Source organism: Python bivittatus, unplaced genomic scaffold (assembly GCF_059951505.1).
Source record: "Python bivittatus isolate LINGU-HERP-01145 unplaced genomic scaffold, Pbiv_v1 ctg000850_np1212, whole genome shotgun sequence".
In the NCBI taxonomy this organism is placed as follows: Eukaryota; Metazoa; Chordata; class Lepidosauria; order Squamata; family Pythonidae; genus Python; species Python bivittatus.
The window spans coordinates 11,789,262-11,809,917 of NW_028277112.1; the positions used below are offsets into that span (position 1 = coordinate 11,789,262).

At 35.6% G+C, this 20,656-nt stretch overlaps 1 protein-coding gene across 1 annotated transcript in view; it reads left to right on the top strand.

Annotated features, from left to right (window-relative positions):
* Nucleotides 1-20,656, top strand: part of ADGRV1 (adhesion G protein-coupled receptor V1) — a 275,296-nt gene that overhangs the window by 32,124 nt on the left and 222,516 nt on the right. The window contains exons 12-22 of the mRNA XM_088130185.1: nucleotides 3,487-3,613; nucleotides 3,708-3,893; nucleotides 6,611-6,791; nucleotides 7,605-7,768; nucleotides 8,235-8,358; nucleotides 9,738-10,001; nucleotides 11,054-11,180; nucleotides 14,237-14,454; nucleotides 15,460-16,203; nucleotides 18,157-18,530; nucleotides 19,604-19,780. Of these exons, the coding sequence (XP_087986311.1) occupies nucleotides 3,487-3,613; nucleotides 3,708-3,893; nucleotides 6,611-6,791; nucleotides 7,605-7,768; nucleotides 8,235-8,358; nucleotides 9,738-10,001; nucleotides 11,054-11,180; nucleotides 14,237-14,454; nucleotides 15,460-16,203; nucleotides 18,157-18,530; nucleotides 19,604-19,780 (2,686 nt within the window). The remainder of the gene's footprint in view (nucleotides 1-3,486; nucleotides 3,614-3,707; nucleotides 3,894-6,610; nucleotides 6,792-7,604; nucleotides 7,769-8,234; nucleotides 8,359-9,737; nucleotides 10,002-11,053; nucleotides 11,181-14,236; nucleotides 14,455-15,459; nucleotides 16,204-18,156; nucleotides 18,531-19,603; nucleotides 19,781-20,656) is intronic.

Here is a 20,656-nt window from a genome sequence, read left to right on the forward strand (position 1 = left end):
ACTAGCCGCTTGACTTTTAGCTGATCAGAATTTAATTCTTATCTTGTACAGGTAGAATTTGTGGCAGCGTCCTTTAATAAGTGATTTGCTGTTTTTACATTACTGCTGAGTAAACTTAAGTGTTTATCTGATTGGTCTTTGATTGCAGCAAAAATTCTTATTTTACTTTAGAATTAAACTGTTCCTATATAGTTTAACAATTTATAGACATATAAATTATTAATTTATTATTACTTAACCACTTACATTATTATATTTTATGAACTATAATTTTATCATTTAGTTAGCCTAGTAGTAACACTACAGTTTTACTTGTATCTCAGTAGTTTTACACCATTTTATGCTGGTCTTTGAATCTTTGAAATAAAGATTGTTGCTGTCTTCTGTTACTTTATGTCTAATTTGTTTATAAGTGACCATCACAAAACATCTGATCTGAACTTGTTTAATTGAAATGGCAACAAAACAGAGTTTTAGTCAGATGTCCTTCTCAGTCATGCCTGATTCTGGAATACTCTGGAGAATAATCTAAATGCATAGTTATATGCTATAATACTAAAAATGAACTGTGCTGCAGTCTAATATCAGCAGAATAAAGATAAATATCAGGTTACTAACAGTGTAGCAGAAATTAAATTGATAGGCACTGTTAACTAAAGATATGTATCATTGAGCTTTTAACTTTAGTAAATGTCAGCTTCGTATAGTATAGCGTAAATTAATTTCGTGAGAGATAAGTAGGATGTAAATGTACATATTACTTTGCTTTTAGCTAGAGTCTAGTTCTCCAAGACCTTATTTGTTGTATGCAACTGTCCCATTTATCTTTGTTTTCTTCCTTCTGTACTGTAAGTTTGTAATGATTATGTCATCTTTATAGATGGTACATACCATATTTTTATGATTAAATGGTTAGATATTAATAGTAATTCTAAAATGCTTGCTCATGTTTTTTCCCCCTCACTCTCAGGGTGTGTCCTTAGGTGGTAGATTTTCTGTGCTTTCTCAACTGTTGTATTTGTAAAGATTCTCCTAATGTAGTGGGAGCTCATGGTTGCAGGAAAGAATGGTAACCTTCTATGTTTACATACACAACAAAATACAGAAATGCAGACAGCAATTTATAATTAATCAAAGGAACTGTTGTCTTAAAATATTAGGTATAGGATTAGAGGTTCTACTTCATTTCAGATTTTATTTTCTGAACAAATCCGTCTTTGTTCAGTTCTAACTTTTTGTTTTTAGATGAAGCTCTTATGAGCTTAGAAAATGTTTTCCTCATTTATAACATTCTTATCATTAGTTTATTAAAACACGCACACATGCACCCATCAGTAAAACTTTAGACAAAGGCAACCCCTGTCCTTCATTAATTTACACAATGATTTGGACTGTTTAGTAGATTGACAGGTGCTGGAGGCAATACAATTACACACAAAATGGACTTTTTTAGTCTGATGCAAAGCACTGAGTACTTACAAATAGTTCTGAATAAAAATGTACTCAACCGCTGGGCTTCTGTGCCTGAACACTGTACTGTGGCAGCCAGTAACTAACTCTTTGAGCAATGCAGTAATGAAGGGCTTAAAGAGTCCTTGACATCCCAATTGGTCATGGGGTCATCTGAATTACAAGTACGAATTCCTGAACCTCTTGCTAGCATTGCTCGAACAAGAATTCCCATAAAATAAACAGTAGGTCTCCGAAAAATGCTGTATTATGATCTTTCATTGGATTTCCACCATCTAAAGAACTCCCATACAAAGCATTTGGCCAACAGTGGTTTTATTTCTGTTCCCCGTTTCTTTCTCTCTGTATTGACAGGGTAGAGACAGAAAGGTTTGTCGTGTACTTCGGGTAAGTGCCGCAAGCTGTGTCTTTGTTTTCAGTGGACTAGCACTTTTGTTTTGCAAGTGGTTGGTCTGGACAGGAGTCTCCTTTCGTTTTTCTTTCTGCCTTGCAAACCTTCTCAGGGAAAGCATGCTGTTATTGCGCTTGGGAACATGTCATGGTGGATTGAAAACATTTTGTGGGGAGGGGGTCTAACAACAACAACAACAATAATGGTTATGAATGCATGGCTTGATGTTTGATGTTTTAGGATAGTCCAGAACAGTAGATGGCTTGAAAAACCTGCATCCCAAATCTCTTTTCACTGAGCTGTAGAAACAGAGTTAGGAAAAAGGGCTATTTACAGAAATCTTTAATCAAATTATACATTTTCATTGCAGCACTTAAATAATGTACAGCACAATTCAACGAATGCTGTTTATTTAAAAGTAAAATGGCTGCATTCAGTATGACTCGTCCTTAGGCAAAAGGGTATAGGTTGCAAACTTACTGAAGGAACCTGCATACATTAGTACAACAGGTTTTTAAAATAGACTACTGTTACATGTAGGTTGTAGTTTTTATACATTCAGGCATATAATTAGGAGCCTGAAGCAATACTTAACAAGATTTAAATTGAACCCTTATACACAAAAGTCTGGCGGTGAAACAATTGAACTCAGTTTTGTTTGCCAGGCAGATTTACTGAACTGGTAGCAGTCAGTGATTAAATAAATTCTTCTCTCTCTTCAGGGGTGTCCACAGATTAAGAAAAAGTCAAGTTGGCAACTGTAATGGTGTGACTGAAGATCCGCCTATTTTTATGTGTGTTGCACACCTGGATACCCCTGTTTTGATGTGTAATGTGCACGTGTTCTGTTTTCTAAAATCTAAACAATCTGTTACCGGAGGGTTGGATAAACTATAGGATACTGAGAAATATTTTATTTGATCACTTTCAGTATTAGGAGGCTGTTTTCTGACAAACAAATTACATTTTCAGTGTAAAAGAGATTTTATTTTGTTTTATTTTTTGCTTAGGCAGTTTGCATAGCTTTGGTGGAGGAACAATTTTGTCTACTTCCTGAATGAAGCCAGTACAGGACAAACCTTGTTTTTGTGAGGGTGAGGGGAGGGCAGAAGATCACAGTTGGAAGTGGTGAGGTATAGAGCCGCAATGCTTTATAGTTACAGTAACCATACATCCTTTATTATAAAGGACAGCCTTTCATTTTAGAAAGCTGTCCTTTAGATTTATTTATTTTTCAAAAACTAACTTTTGTCCTTTATTTTGGTCATTTAACTTTTACTGTACAAAAGGTACCAATTAATGCACAGTCTTTCACATTCATGTGAAAAATATGGAAATTGAATTGTCTTTTTAAAATAAATTTACATATACTGTTTGAGTTTAGATATTTTTATTAGAATACATGTTTTTGTAAAGCTTTTCTTGGTTTTGCTCATGAATTTTCCTTCGTAAAGCAAAGTCATAAACATTTTTTTTTTTTTTATCCTTATGAACCTCTTTCAGGTTTTCTCCTGTTTCAGGTTTGTTCTTTATTTTTTCCAAGAAAATATGGTCACCATATTTTACCATAGGCTTTGGTCCATTTAACTGCAAACAATCAAAATGCTTTCAATTCTTTTCTTCAGTGTGAATGCGGAAAATCAAATCCTGAAATCTGGATATACCAGTCGCAAATTGATCATTCCAGAAAATGATGATCCTGGAGGAGTGTTCGAGTTTGCTTCATCTTCCAGAGGCCCCTACAGGATAAAGGTTCAGATATGAATTTCTTCTGTAATAGAGTCACATCCTAGATTAATACTAAGCTTTTGCATTTCAATTTTATATATATATTCATATTCTCCAGGAAGGGGAATCTGTTGAACTCCAGATTGTCCGGTCCAGAGGAGCACTTATGAAGCAATTTCTACGTTACACTATAGAGCCAAGAGACAGCAATGAATTTTATGGAAATACAGGAATCCTGGAGTTTAAACCTGGGGAAAGAGAAATTAAAATTACTTTGCTGACAAGAATGGATGAGATTCCAGAGGTAAAAAGAGAAGGGGAAAATTTTTCATGTCTCTTTTACACTAATGTAAACATAGTGATGGACCCTGTTGGGTTTCAGAGGGGGCTTGGGGTTGTTCCTGAGGCTCTGATCCATGGTTTGGTTGACGCCTTCACTGCTGGTCTCGGATTGTGCCTTTGTGGCCTCTCTGGGTCCATAAATCCCAGAAAATTTCCTGGTCCTCTGAGGAGGTCTGGAAGTTAAAATGGCAGAAGAGAGACCTGGAATGCCACTGGAGGAAAATGAGCATGGGTAAAAATCTTTCTTACCTCATGGCAATAAAAGCAGGAAAATGTAAGTATTCTACTGCTTCTTACCATATTCTCAGATAGCCATCTAGCTGCCTTATTCAGAGTAACCCAGTCTCTTCTGAGGAAGGAGGGACCACAGGAATAACTTCAGGGCCACTGTGAAAATTATTCTAGGCACCTGTTGGGTAAATTCACTCTGAGTTAGATTCTAGATATGCAGGTCCCTTGGAGATGACTAGGACATGGTCTAGCAGAGTTACCTGAGAAGAGTTTGAACCTGTTGGACTTAAGGAATTGGAAATGCTATACAGGTAGTCCTCACTTAGCAACCATAAATGAGACCAGCACCTCCATCACTAAGCATTGCAGTTGCTAAGTGAAACATCACGTGACTGATGGGTTTACAATCTCACTTCCCATTCAGTCATTAAGTAAGTCACCACAGTTGTTAAGTGAAACGTCATGTGACTGTGATTTACAATTTTACTTCCACCTTTTCTATTAACTCTGCTTGTCATAAGCCATTTGCGAAACATACTAATGGCAATCATGACTGCGGCACACTGTGACGGTCGTGAATGCATGCCGGTTGTGAAGCCTGAATGATGATCACATAACTGTGGGACATTGTAATGGCTGTAAATGTCAGGATTGGTCGCAAAGGTTTTTTTTTTACACCAGTGTAACTTTGGTTCTTAAACGAGGCAGTCAGTGAGTGAGGACTACCTGTAAGTGCGACTACCTGTCTATTTTTGTCCAGTCTCTAACCTTCCCTTTTTAGGAAGGGTTATTGAGAAGGTCTGCTTACACTACACAGGGCCCTGGATGAAATGGATTGTACTGACCTCTTTCATTTGGGTTTCAGAGTCAGATAGCAGTGCTGAGATTGCATTGATCGTACTTACAGATGACCTGTAGTGGGACTGGGATGGAGGTAGTACACCTATCCTAGCTTTACTTGATCTCTCAGTAGCTTTTGATATCATTGATCATGATATCCTTCTGAATTGGCTTCAGAGTTTAGGCATGGCAAGTACAGTGTTAACTCTTGGTACTCTCCCTTCTTCCTGGGCCATTTTTAGTTGGTGTTGGTGGAAGAAAGAAGTCTAGTCCTGGATTCCTGCATTACAGGGCCCCTCAGGACTCAACTCTCCCTTCGTTCTACATGAAACTGCTGGACGATGTCTTGTGTTTGTACAGAGTCAGTGATGACACCCTATATATCAGCACCCTAGGCCAATCAAGTTTTGCTGTCAAGTTTCTTTCTCAGTTTCTGGAAGTTATAACTTAACTATGGGGTTAAGTAGGAACTTTAGATCCCCACATCTGAGATTTCTACTTAAAAGTATTTTCTATTACTGAAGTGTAATGTTTACCAATTTTAAAATGTAGTGCGTTTTGAAGTATGTTCACCTTTGTTCAGTTAGGCATCCTTCAGTTAAATGTGCACAGACATGCAGCCAGAATATACTGTAAGAATTCATTATTGGTTTATAAAAGTATCTTCTATGAAAGTATAAGTACAGTATAGAATTTTATTTTGGCAGCATTCTGTGGGGGAATTTAAATCAGCATTCTCAATTGAATGAAGTGTCCATTGAAACAGAAAGTCCATTAAATCCAAATGAAACTTTACACAGGTGTAAAATGGCAATTGGATTTTATGCATCTGTATTTTATGCATATTATGCAGTATAATATGAGTAAAATGGTGAACAGGATTTTATGCATGCGTAGAAGCATATGGGGTATAGACAGATTTTGTCCATTATATTGAAAATCCAAGGTCCTTTAAATCAAAGTTTTTTGTATTAGATGTATAAAAAACCTATTTTTATACATCTAATCTAGATAATCCTATTATCTAGATTAGATGTATAAAAATAGGGGGGGGGTTCTTCCTAGCAATTACTCACAGGTGCCTTTTTCAGATCAACCAAATGTTGATCCATTGCTTGCAACAGGAATTGATTGACTGGCTTGTCGCCCGAGCCTGAGGTCAGGGGCTGAGAGAGAGTGACTGGCCCAAAGTCACCCAGCCAGCTTTTATGCCTAAAGCGGGACTAGAACTCTCAGTCTCCTGGTTTCTAGCCTGGTGCCTTAACCAATACACTGGCTCTCTGGTGTACAAAAACAGGATATATCTCACTAATTGATCCACCATAGTATTTTTCTAATGTTCAGCATTACTATGGAGGATTCCTTATATCTTCCAAAATATATCTTGGTACAACTGAAATTGCATTAGGATTGTATTGTGGCAGGAAAGAAGTGTGAATGAGTCATTACTCAGTTTGATTTGGATTGAAAAATATGTGAATACTGTCCTTTTAAAAATCTGTAGTAAAGGTACATGTTAGTCAATTTTATACTGTATGTTCACATACCTATTCATTACTATGTTGCTAGTCCTGTCCCTATTGTTCTGATTTAGTTTCCCTATTCTAGTTAGATGAATTTTACTCAGTGCTCCTCAGTAGCCATGGTGACCTGCCAAGTAAGCTGGGAAATGCCACAAGAGTCAACATCACAATTCTGAAGAATGATGATCCACATGGAATTATTCAGTTTGTTGACAACATACTGACAGTAACAATAAATGAAAGTAAAGGGGAAGATTTCTATGCTGGTAATTCATAATTGTTTTCTTGGCATAAAAACCTCAAGATTTTCATAAATGAGAAAGTGTATGAGTATACTTTTAATAAATAAATTAAACTGTTAACTGTTAACTACTGTCGATTTACCAGAGTTCATTGTTTCTCTCTTCTACCTGATACACTAATAGTACAAGAGTCATTGTAGCACAACTTTAATTATCATAATTAAACTACACATTATGGCTTTACTGTTTGCTACTGGATCAGGAGGGGTCCAGATATCTGGAATCAGTCATGGGAAAGATTGACTTGCATTGCCATTTCTCCAATCATTTGATACTAGACAGGTGGCATTCGTAATCAGCACAAACTGGTTTCACAACAGCCAGATTTACATATTGTATTATGCCATGTTTTTTTCCTTTGAGTACTGTGTACTGTGTGAATCCAATCACTGTGCTTTGTTAACCAAGATTTATGCTTAGCATATGTGAAGGTAATTATTGTGGTTAACAAATCAAGGTCAAACTTTAGATTAGCATATGTGAATCCAACCATTTAAACTATTATTCTATTAAACTATTATTAACTCATCATTCAGTTGAAAATTACTATACAGTATTATAGAACACTGACATCCAAAGTACTTTTTAATGTTTGCATTTTGTAGGCAAAATAGTAGTTTGGTCATTTGTTTATTTAATGGTTTCCAATGTAAATTTGTGTATGTGATGTTATTATAGTTAAAAATAAAATCTCATTTAAATTAATTTTATATTGAGTTTTTCTTACCTGTCTTGGATGTCATCTGATGAAAATATCCATATACTTGTGTTTCAAAGCTGTTTTTAAAATAATAAGAAACAGAGGAACCTTTGGCAGCGTGAACGTATCTTGGGCAGCAGACTCAATTTCTACAAAAGATATTTTTCCAGATCAAGGAACAATTTTCTTTGGAAATGAGGAATTTTCAAAAGATATCACCATTTATTCAGTGCCTGATGAGGTAGTCATTTTCACACAAGTAATTGTTATTTGTGGGAGAGGGGCAAGTAAATTTATAACACAGGAAGATGAAGATGATGATTATGAGAGGAGTAACAATGCAAATGCAGGATGTTCTCTAATCTTAAGTGTGAAAGGTCAAAAAAGGTATATGTACAGTACATTCTTGAATGAAGACTCTGCTAAAACATTTCCTTTCGGCTGATTAGCTGAAAACATTAAAATGGAATAATAAAAACAATGTCTGCCTTGGAGCAATTTTAGATTATAAATGTCTAATGGCTATAATAAAGTGTTTATCAATCATAAGATTTAGATTTCATTACTATTACTATGCAAGTATTTATGGTTTATTTTAAAGTTCTTATTATTTTGGAAAAGTGAACAGTGCTTTGTGAGAATTAGTGGTTGGCATCTGGGATTAATTCAACAATATTAATACATAAACATTGTGATTTTTTCCCAAGATACCTGAAGAAATGGAGGTATTCATAATTAGTCTTTTCAATACTACAGGCGGTGCTAGCCTGGGAAATATAACCACAGCAACCTTGCAGATTACCAAAAATGATTATCCAATTTACTTTGCAAGTAAGTATCATTCTACTAGCTTATTTATTTATTTATTTATTTATTTATTTATTTATTTATTTAATTTGTCCCCGCCCATCTCCCCACAATGGGGGACTCTGGGCGGCTTACAACACACTAAAAAACATAAATACCATTAAAAGTTATAAAACCAAACATTAGAAAAATAAACAACTAAAAAATCCAAGAGGCCGCTGGGGGCACAGCATACCACTAAGGGGCCAGCCAACCCCACTTCTGATATCCTCCCTCCCTGCCCCAGGCCAGATGGCAGAGCCAGGTCTTCAAGTCCCTCCGAAAGGCCTGGAGTGAGGGGGCCTGTCTCACCTCCGGGGACAAGATGTTCCAAAGGGCGGGGGCCACAGCAGAGAAGGCCCGCCTTCTGGACCCCGCTAATCGAAGTTCTTTTACCGCGGGGATCCGAAGCATGCCCTCTCTGTGAGATTGGGTGGGACGGGTAGAGATCGTGGGGGCGAGGTGGTCCTTCAGGTAGCCTGGCCCCATGCCATGTAGGGCTTTAAAGGTGATAACCAACACCTTGAATTGGACCCGGAAGCAAACTGGTACGTTTAAATATAGGAATAATTCTGTTACAAGAAGCTCTGGGGATAAGAGTGAACATTTGAAGCTGTATGAGCTGTTTTGTACATTATGTTACACAAACCTGTGGCTATGACCATTAATCATGGTTTATATTAATCATGGTTTATTTAACAAGTCCTTGAGTAAAATGATTATAGTTTGTTTGACTAGTGCCTGGTTTGTCTCTTACCTCCCCCCCCCCCTTTTTTTTTTTTAATAAAAACCCTGTTCTTGCCTTATGGATTGATTACAGTGGGGGTGAATAACCTGTCACTTTTAGATATTATGATTTACAATTCTCTTTTAGGGTGTGTGTGCCCTTGAGTCTATCTTTGATTCCTAGTGACTGCCTGGATAAGTCCCTGCAGTTTTCTGGGCCAGATTTTCGGAAGTGGTTTGCCATTACCTTCTTCCTAGAGCTGAGAGAGAATGACTGGCCCAAAGTCACCAAGCTGGCTTCATGCCAATTTCTAACCCAGTGCCTTTAACCATTACATCAGACTGGCCCTCTTATAGTTCTTACATACCTCAATTAACATGACCAATAATAAGAATCATTAAGAGGTGTGGTTCAGCAACATTGTCAAGACCAACAGTTTTCATCCTGGATGTGGTACAAAATCAAACCAGAGCAAGCTAGAAAATCACAGTCAAGCAATGATATCACAACCTAGGCATTGAAATTCATATAACAATTATTTAATGTCAGTTTTTGAAAAGCATTGTATGAATGTTGATGTTTATGACAAGCTTTTATACTTAATGACTATATTTTTATATAATGCTTATATTTTCAGATCCTATTATTCTGAAGGTTCATGAAGGTGGCATTGCAGAATTTGTAGTTGTAAGAAATGACAGTGGTACTGATGTTGTTTCTGTTTTATATGCCACTATTAATGGAAGTGCCGGTGCTGAAGAAGATTTCATGTCTTGTGAAAAAAATGGAGTGCTTTGGTTTGATATTGGAATAAAAGAACAGAATATAACTTTGTTTATCCATGATGATGATGCACCTGAATCAGATGAGAATTTTTATATAATTCTCTTCAACTCTACAGGTTTAAATTATTATTTGACTTATATAAACTAATCAGCTGTTGCTTTTTTATGTTGCTTTCCTCCCCCTGATTGATATTATGGGCAATTAAGGATGCTTAGCCAATAGCTTTTGATATTCTTCACAAAGTGTAACATCTTTACAGCCTACACTTTATCTGAAACATATGTTTAGGGCTATTTATAATATAGCTTACTTAGAAACAACCAACCACCTCCCAAACAAGATTTATTTTTTACTCACTTTTATGGAACTAATTTATATAACAATGACATTTAACATATGTTAATTTCCCCTCAATTATCTAAGACAAAAGCAGCTAATATAGGGTATTCTAAGTAATTTTTCATGTGCAAATATAATTCTGTAATTTGTAATACATTATTTGGTATCTTTGATATTCTACTGTAATGGTTTCTGTCTCTCTTACTTTGAATTTATGAATTTGAACTGTAAGTTAGAAGACCACAATCATACCAAGTTCACTTTCCTGGATGTGACTTTTTCCATAGCCAGTAGTGGGAGTCCGTCTGTTCACCATAGTGATTAAGGAATAAAATACATTGTATAGTATTGTCTTGTTCCCTATTTTCAAGCCTTTTGCTATTAGAACCTGCTTGGATAATCTCCCTTTGAGTTTTGGAGGGAGAGGAAAGATTATACATATAAGTATTTGTTTGCTATCTTTGGATGCCCTAAAAAATCTGTGTCTGGGCCTGGTGTTTACCTAAAATGTACACAGATTATATCTCATATATGTAGACCTGGATTACGTGTCTCTCACATAAAAATCTGGTAAGCAGTCTCACAATCTAGGCCTACATATGTTGGATTTTAGACCCAGTGGAAATGTAATAGCTACACAGAAATCTTGCAGACCCAAAGGTGGGGCAGATGTACCAAGCAAGTGCTAGGGAAGTCATAATCACTTTTCCCCAAACATAAAGGGTGAAGATTAACTATTTGAACCTGTTCTTAGGTATTTGGAATATGTGTGGAGATATGTTTTCTCTAGATACGATTCTATCTATCAACAAAATCATTGTTTCTTAGGAGACACAGTCATTTACAAACCTAGAATGGCAACAGTAATAATTGAAGCAAATGATGACCCAAATGGCATTTTTATACTTGAGTCTACAGGCAAAGCAGTGGAAGAAGGCAAGACCAATGACTTTTTGTAAGTAACTTTCAAATAAATACCCTTTGCCAATTCCAGTAAGTATCGTGAATCATACTTTAAAATGTTTTTTTCAGTCTAACTTACTTTTTATAGTAGTTTTTAAAGCAACAAGATGGTATTGTAAGCAGTTTCCATGTCCACAATTAAACAAAGTAAGAGTTTTAAACATGCATGATGTAAGGCAGAATTAAAAATGCAACTATAGCTGGAATTTTTACAACCATTACTCTTTTTTGGAAGTAGATATGGATATATTTTTGCCATTTTTTTTTCAGTGACAAGATTGCATAGTCTGCAGCTTCTGGACCACACAAAAATTTGGGTTCCAGAGCTCCTCCAAATTTTCCCTCCAAATTGTAATTGTTTACATTAGCAGAATGGGAAGTTATTAAATAAATGAGAAATCTATTTTATTATTAAAACTATAATTAATTGCATTAAATTTAATTATATTATTGGCTTCTTCCTTCCAATTTTTGGAGTACAGGATGGAAATTTCTCAAAGACCAAGTGTGTTTTGTATGTGTCTGATTTACAAGGTAAATTTTCAGGGCTATATTCTTGAATGATTTGAGATAGTATTTCATGCATACAAGGGAGACCAGGTGGAAGGATGTAGAGGAGTATGGAGGTGGCCTTGACTTCCAGTAGCCCTTGTGGACCCTGTTTTCTGACCTGGTCTACTTCACAAGGCTGACAAAAGGAGACCATCTGATAAAATATAGAAAAGAATTATAAGCAATTAGGGTGCAAGAGATTATGAAAGAAAATGTGATGAACAAAATGGGCATGGGAATCACTTGTGACACATCAAGCTGAATTACTACATAATAAATCCAAAATCTAGCAATTTATCAACAGATTTTTCCCCTGATGAAGTGACTTTGGTTTCTCTATTCTCTTAAGAATAAGGTACCTTCAGATATTATTATTGTTACTGTCACCATCATTATCATTATTGTGTTGAATTTCCTTTATTCTGAAACTTCCCTGAATGTTCACACCTCCAAATCTGAAAAATTCCAGTGGAAGAGTTCCTTCATGTCATTCTTCAGAATTTAATTAAAATCCAGAAAACAAAGAGCAATGATTGTTCAATGAAAGATAACATAGTCAGAGACATCCCCATATCACCTCATAAATAAGTGCAAGAATACTACATTCTGCCATTAGAATTTAATTGAAGTTTTCTTCATCCTTACAAAAGTTTCATAAGAAAGTCCCTTTCATCAAATGAAATAAGCACTAAGAAAAAAAAAAACCTTTTCTGTCTGGCACAAGAATATAAACTGAATGTGAATTTCTTGCTAAAAACACAAAACTATATTGTAAAATCAATATATAGAAATAAGGCTCATTATAAAGAAATCTGAAGAGAAAATAATATTATCATTTAGATAGTCTATCTCAACATATTGAATGGAAGTACTGGCCAACATACATATTGCTTTATAAGTTTGCTTCAAAAAGTTTTTTATGTTAAGAAATATTTTTATCTTTATTTTCATTCATGAACGTTTGTGTTGATATTAGATGAATGTGAAATGAGTCTGGCTTGTAAGAAAGTTTCTACAGTTTCAAATGTGAAGCATATTATTAGTGCTTATTCATGGATACACCCTACACCAGCAGGGGTTAAACATTTATTCTTGCTTAGCTGATCACTTTTGTTATTGTCCAATTAACTCAGCAGGAGTTGTAAACTTTCTAACAAGTGGATTAATAGATCAAAGAGATAAGTTAGTGAAACTCAGTGAATGAGAATTTTCCTTGTGCTATTTAAAATTGTGGTTACTGCTATTGCTTTCTCTGATTTCTTTTAATATGATTTATAGTAAACAAAATAAATAATGCTGATGGTAGGAAAGAATCTAAATATATATTTTAGGGCAATGTCTTTATTAGCTACCAGATATTCACCTCCTGAGATATTCAAGTCTTTTCATCAGGCAAGCCAATGAGCATTATGGAGTGGAAAAATGCCGCTTTCATTCATGATCAGAGTTTAAATGGAATACAGGAGGAGTTGAATATTTAAAATGAATTCCACCCAATGTTTTTATGGTTATATCAATGTTTCTCAAACGTGGCAGCTTTAAAATGCATGGACTTCAACTCCCAGAATTCCCCAGCCAGCTTGAGTTGAAGTCCACGCATCTTAAAGTTGCCAAGTTTGAGAAACACTGAGTTAGATTATGTCCAAGAATATCTGTAGGTTTGCTGGGATAAAGAAGCAACCAACCAGAGTTCTTTGAGTGGCTTAATATAACTGAATTGAGACATCTATCTTGATGTTGTGTATATTTTATCATTTAGAATTCACAACACATGATACTTTACTAGATGACTTAAAAAAACAAAAAAACAAAATTGAATCTTTACAGTTAGGAAGGTCCCATTCAGTGATGTTGTACAAATTTTTGTTGTAAGACATAATCCCTTATAGTCCTCTTAGATATTCCAAGTTCAAGCTATTCAAGGCTTTGAAAACAATTGACTGCTAGTATAAAGTTTTCAATATAATACATTTCAGTGTATCTCAAAAAGATTTCAAAATAATTATTTCAAAATGGTCTACATATTTCTGAAATGTTATATCATAATCCTGTGTAGCATCATCTGGGAATGGATACCAGGGCCCATTCAGCTATTTCCATGCCCCCAAGGGGTATGTGTTTAAGGCAACATTGATAATATGGCATATTGGTGATGGTAAGGAGTCTTTTGCTCAAGGAAACAAATGAGAAAATTCTCCATGAGCGCAAGATGCCTCTTGGGCATATCTAAAGTAGCTCTTTGGATCACAGCCAGGGTTTTTAATGATACTTTTTATTTCATTAAGTATTTACACTGAGCTCCTGTCCTTGTGAAAACTCAAAGGAGATAAAAGTATATTCCCAGTTTGCATTCCATTGAATAGGTCCTTTAGGACTGGAAACATTGCAGACGTTCAGGGTGTTCTTTATTGCCCTCTAAAAATATATTTTAGATGGATCATGTGGAGAATTGAAAAATGTAAGTCTGAAAATAGTTTTCTTTATTCTACTCTACAGGATCCTGAGGCACAGAGGCTACTTTGGCAATGTTTCTTTGGCCTGGCAGCTATTTAGCAATAATTCTGCTTTAGATCCAGGAGAAGAATTCTATGAAGTGTCTGGAATTGTATGGTTCATGGATGGTGAACAGTCACACTCTATAACTCTTCATGCTATTCCTGATAAAATTCCTGAATTCAATGAATTTTATATGCTAAAACTTGTGAATGCTTCAGGTACAGTTATCTATGTAGTGATACATTTAAGGTGCCACAGCCTGCCATGATTGTAGGTGGTTTAAAAAACATAAAAGCACATATAGAATAACACTGTGGAACAGTTTGCCAGTGGTGCGGGCTGTCCCCACTCTCCTGGCCTTCTGAAAAGGTGTAAAAACATGGCTGTTTCAATGGATGGCCTGGGAGCCTGATGGGGGCTCACATTGCTGGAGTTGGCTTGAGGGATGATTGATACTGCTTCCCTCATCTTCTTGATTTGTATATTGTTTTTATAGATTTGTTATTTGTGTTTTGTGTGTTGTGTGGGGGTATTTATATTTTTATCATTTTATTGTCTTGGTTTTTAATTGTAAGTTGCCCAGAGTCAGAGTTTATATGCCCAGACAGCATATACATTTAATAATAAATAATCAGTAAATCACATTAAACACATATCCACATAAGGGAAGCTCATGAGCCTCTGAACATACTTCCTGGTGTGGTTGCTTCAGTTTTATTTGCCGCCTCCATCCTGAAGACCCATTGGACTGGCTTTTTGATATGTTGCAGAAAAGGAGCCCTCTCAACTTCAGGGAACAGGCTATTCATAAGTGAGGGGGCAAACTGAGAAAGCCTTTTTCTGGACTCCATCCCCTCTTAATTTCTCACAGGGTAGGGCTCTCAGTCTTCTTTTTTGGCCAGCATGGAGTGGTTGGGCAGAATGTATCTGGGTCATACAGTTCCAATGTTAACAAGGACTGGAGCCAGAAAAAGTTTCATATGTGGTAACTCCCTACTCAATCATATTGTTCACTGGGTGGTCTTGCTTACTTCTAAAGACACTGAAGTCGCTCTTGCTTACTTCTAAAGACACTGTAATGGTAACAATGGGAAAAAGAGGGAGTACACATCTGTTGCACTGAGCATCCTGGTAGATAGATAGATAACTAAATAAGCTTATAAGAGAGTGTGTATGAATCAGTTATGAAAATAATTTCTTGGCCTTCTTTTAATGTACTTTAGGTGGGATTCCTGGTCCTGGTGGCCAGTTATCTGAAACCAACCTTTCTGTGACTGTGATGATCCCAATTAATGATGACCCCTATGGAGTGTTTATCTTAGATCCTCAAAGCCAAGACAGGGAGGTAGCAGAAGACATTCTGTCTGAAGATGATACATCCTTTATTACCAGTTTTACAGTATGGAGGCAACAGGGAACTTTTGGAACTGTTAGGATTGGCTGGGAAATATTATCTAGCACCTTCAGAGAAGGATTACCTCTAATGATTGACTACTTATTGCTTGGAAAGTTTTCAGATTCAGTAAAGTCAAAGCCTCACATGCGACGGCATCATACTGGAACAGATGTTTTATATTTTAGTGGCGAAGAAGATGCATATGGGATTATTGAGCCCGAGCTCCATGTTAGTAAAAACAGAATACTTACCATCTTCACATTTTCAGCATGGGTAATTCCTAATGCCAACAGTGATGGATTTATAATAGCAAAGGACAGTAGTAATGGACTAATATATTATGGAGTAAAAATAGGCATAAACGAATCCCACCTTTCTGTAGAGCTCTATTACACGCCATTACAGTCTAATGTGACATATATAGCTAAGATAACAGTGATGAAATACTTGGAGGAAAATACTTGGCTTCATCTTCTGATTATGCTCAGTAATGGCACTCTTGAGTTTTTCATTGATGGGAAGCCTGTGCCTGGGGGCATTAAGAGTCTCAAAGGAAAAGCAATTGCTGATGGTAAGCAACTTCTTCTTCCTCTTCTTCCTCCTCCTCTTCTTCTTACTACTACTACTACTACTACTACTATTATTATTATTATTATTATTATTTTATCCCACCTTTTTAATATATAACTCAAGGTGGTAAATGCACCTAATACTCCTGCCTTCTATTTTCCCTACTACAGCCATCCTGTAAGGTGGGTTGGGCTCTTGTAACTGAAATTTGGGATGACCAACCTCCATTCAGCAGTGAAATTGCTGAAGGTATTAAATATTTTTCTTTCATCAGATAAAAATTCAGCACCTTTCATTTACAATTCCATAAATAAATAAATATGTGAGCTTTTTATCACACAGGTCAGAATTAGATACTCTCTGTGCGATAAGTATTTACCTTTTTAAAAATGAATTGCAAATCTATATTTGACTGGGAAATTTAATTCCAAACTTACAGTTTCAAATAGCTAGCTTTGCAGTCTAGCCAATATATTTTATGCATCTTTTTAATGTAAAATTAATACTAATACAATTAACATATGATACTATTGATCTTCTATTTACAAGGCAACTTATAGTCATTGTGCTACTACAGCATCCATGGTAACAGTAGCTTTAAAAGTTATTGTAAAGCAATAGGATGATAAGAAAGGATTTTTAAAGCTTTTTGTTGTGCCTGAAAGTATGATATATGTACCTTACAAGCTTTGCCAAAATGTCTCAGTACAGACACAGTTTTCTTAAGTCATTTTAGAGCCAAGAAGCATGAGGACAGGACAGGAGCAGCTTAAATAGTAAGTGTAGATATGTCCTATGTAACAGTACCTGTACTGAACAGCAACTGTCATGAAATACCACTATATGTGATCTGTCTGACAAACAGGGGTGCCACCTATCCCTAAACCCTTTAGGTGATCCAGAAGGATACCATGGCCAATAGCTCCCATCATGACCCAGACACAAAAGATTCTATCCATAAAGAACTTTTTAAAGGCATCATAGACAGCTTCTGAGAGCAAATTTGAAATGGAAGAAGTTTGAAAGAATCCCCTAACATTTTTTGCTGAAATATGAATGTGCAGATGCAATAAATGCAGAATTAAATCACACTTACTGCATGCATCTCCTGGTACTCCTTTTTCGGTAGGAAAGTATACATCCAGCTTGTCTCAATCCAACCTGTCTCAGTCCACTAAAACTAAAACTGGTGGCTCATAAACTTCTCAGATTTTCATCCCACATCAAAAGCCCAGAAACAAATGTCAGGTCCCTTTTGAGGCAGGCCATCAGCCACCAGTCATACCAGCTGCTGCACCACTAGTCTATCTTCAGCCTTTTATGCCAAACACTCCAGCACACCACCTCTCATGTAGGTGGTGAAACTTGACTGATGAAGCAGACCTTCATAGCTGTAGTTCATCAGGACAGAGATAAAAGCTAGCAGAAAAGTTTCAACAGGTCCACTTTGCTTTGTCAAGGCCAAAAAGACCAGCCTTTATGAACTAACTCTTGGATCCTGTTTACTGCTTCTGGAATTCCATTCTCTTAAGCCTTTCAAGATTTAACAGAAACTAGAGTTTTATGTTACATTAAACTTTACAGGTCACAAAAATGGACACTACTCTTCTTCGTCCAAACTACTGGCTTTCACTTTTGCTTTTCAATAAATCAGGTTTGTTATGCCCAGTTCTGATGTGTTGAAACAATGGCTAGATAAAACAAATGAAATCAAAACATATTGTTCCATGAAGTTTGAGCCAAAAGAATCTCTTTTAACTACACTGGACTTGGTTATTACTTGAAAGTAATACATGCATTTAAAATATTAATTTTAATTATATTGAAATCAGCTTTCCTGTTTTAGATAGTGAAATTCAAAATGAGTGATTAAGTACTAACCAGAATTTAATTTTTAAAAAATAAAAGTTCAAGCATTAAAAATAATATATATTTTTGTGTCTGTTTTTCCTAGGACCAGGAATAATTAAAGTTGGTGCTGGCATGAATGGTGGTAGCAGGTACAAAGGACTGATGCAAGATGTGAGGTTTTATGAATGTAAATTAACAAAGGAAGAGATCAGTGAACTTCATGCCATGCCAGCAAGGTCTGATTTGTACCCCATCTCTGGATACTTAGAATATCGACAAGGAGAAAGCAATAAATCATTCATTGTTTCTGTCAGAGATGATAAAGAAGAAGAAGGAGAGGAGCTGTTCATTCTAAAGCTTATTTCAGTTTATGGAGGAGCACGAATTTCACAAGAAAACACAACTGCAACATTAAAAATCCAGAAGAGTGATAATGCCAATGGACTATTTGGTTTCACAGGAGCATGTATTCCACAGGTAGAAAAAGCCTATTAATCTGATCCATGAAAATCCTTAATTCAAACTAACCAGCATACTTACTGGATACAGGTAGTCCTCGTTTAGCATTTGCTTCGTTTATTGACAGTTTGTAGTTGCAATGGTGATGAAAAAGTAACTTTGTGACAAATCCTCGCATTTACAACCTTCACAGGTCTGTAAAGCAAAGGAAAGTTGAAATAAGATCATAAGCACAGTCGCAGTTTAACTTAGCAACCGTTTCGCTTAACAACCAAGTTGCTGGTCCCAATCGTGGTTGCTAAATGAGGACTACCAGTCTCATTTTCTTTTCAACCTCAGCCCACCATATGCAATATGGGGATAATGATACTGACTTTGTAATCTTATAATAATTTCGTCTCTTCAGCACAGATTCAGTTGCTCGGAGAGGACCTGCAGATTGCTATCAAAATGCAGTCCTCATGTTGCATAATCTTGTTAGTTGAAAAGTCTTCATACTAGTAACACATAATCTTGGGGAATTATTGCAATTAATTTAACAATAACCTGGGGAATTGTTAACTGGAAGTAGGCTTATAAGCAGATGGAGTTATAAAGGCAAATAACACCATAGGAAGTGGGAAAAGAATGGTAGCAAATTAAGATAGAGGCTTTCCATTAGGTTATAATATGGAGATAACAGTGGATATAAGGCTTTTGTGTACTGAGGAAAGTAGTATTTTTGTCTCTTACTATGCTTCACAGATGATTATTATACCAGCTCTGACTTTAAGAACAGGTGCTCCTTGTTTTCTTATTTTCCTCCCACCTTTTTCTTTTGTTTCATGTATTTTATATGGTATTCTTGCCAATGAGAAGTGTCTCCTTGTTAATAATTGGTAAGCTGCTCTCGGAGCCTTTACAGTTCATGAATGAGGCAACATGGTTAACAAATGAACATATATGTGTAATGGGACTTTTTCAAAACAAGATGCATTTAAAAGCTAAATATTGCCTTTACTGTAGCATACGAATGTGACTTCATATTACATTTTCAAACCTGAAATCTTCTGATAATCATACTGTTTACTACAATTCTTATTTGTTTATAGGTCTCTAATGAAGGTTCTACGGTGTCTTGTGTAGTGGAACGCACCAGAGGGGCCCTGGATTCTGTTTTTGTGTATTACAGTATCTCTCAGATTGATTCTTATGGCATTAATTACACTGTTACTGACTTTGCTAACAGTAGTGGAATGATAACATTTCTTCCTTTCCAGAGATCAGAGGTAACTTGTGCATTCTTCTTCAAGTTAATAATATGGTTGTTATTCATTGCTACTTTGAAAATTTGGATAATATATTTTGCTAATCTTATGCCCAATGTTGCATATGGAAATAATCCTTTTTGATTACTACTGATGTATTTTCAGGAATGCAAACTAATTTTACTATTTATAGCATGATATTTCTGCTTTAACTGAAGGTTCATTGTACTAGTTACAGACAGTTGCTAATTTGTATTTATTTACACTGTATTTATTTACACTAAATGTAGACTGATGAATAACAATTAGAGTGGAAATGCTATCAAATCTTTTCAAACAACAGGCAGATTAGGTAATCTGAGTAAGTCTTTCATTGTATTAGCCCTAAACTTTGTGCAAGTATTTTTTTTTAATTAAATGATTGTGATATTTAGAGGAATATCTCTTGACACTTGTATCTTCTACGATTCTAAACTTCCATCTGAAAACAGCTTGCCCTGGCACCTATTTTAATGTTCTTTTATCAATATACAAATATCCCTTAATTTTTCCCAAGCCTTTTAAAATCACAATGGAGCTTTTAACTATATTTTAGCTTGCTTTATTTTTTCCTATTTATATTGTTTAAGTATTCCTAAATTTGTATGATGTTTTAATGCTGCATTTAATATTTTTGCTTTATGTTGTTCATTTTTAAATTCCTACTTTATCAGCTGTCTAAATAATGCTTTATTTGCAGTAGTTTTTAAATGATAGGACAAGATAATGGTTGATTGACCAAAAGTGTTTACGTGAGCTTTTGAATCCATTAGAAAACCTCGTCAGGTTAATATATCTATAAAATTGGTTGCAAATATATTCTCAGACTGAAATTAGGGTTTCATGTATTCAACAATG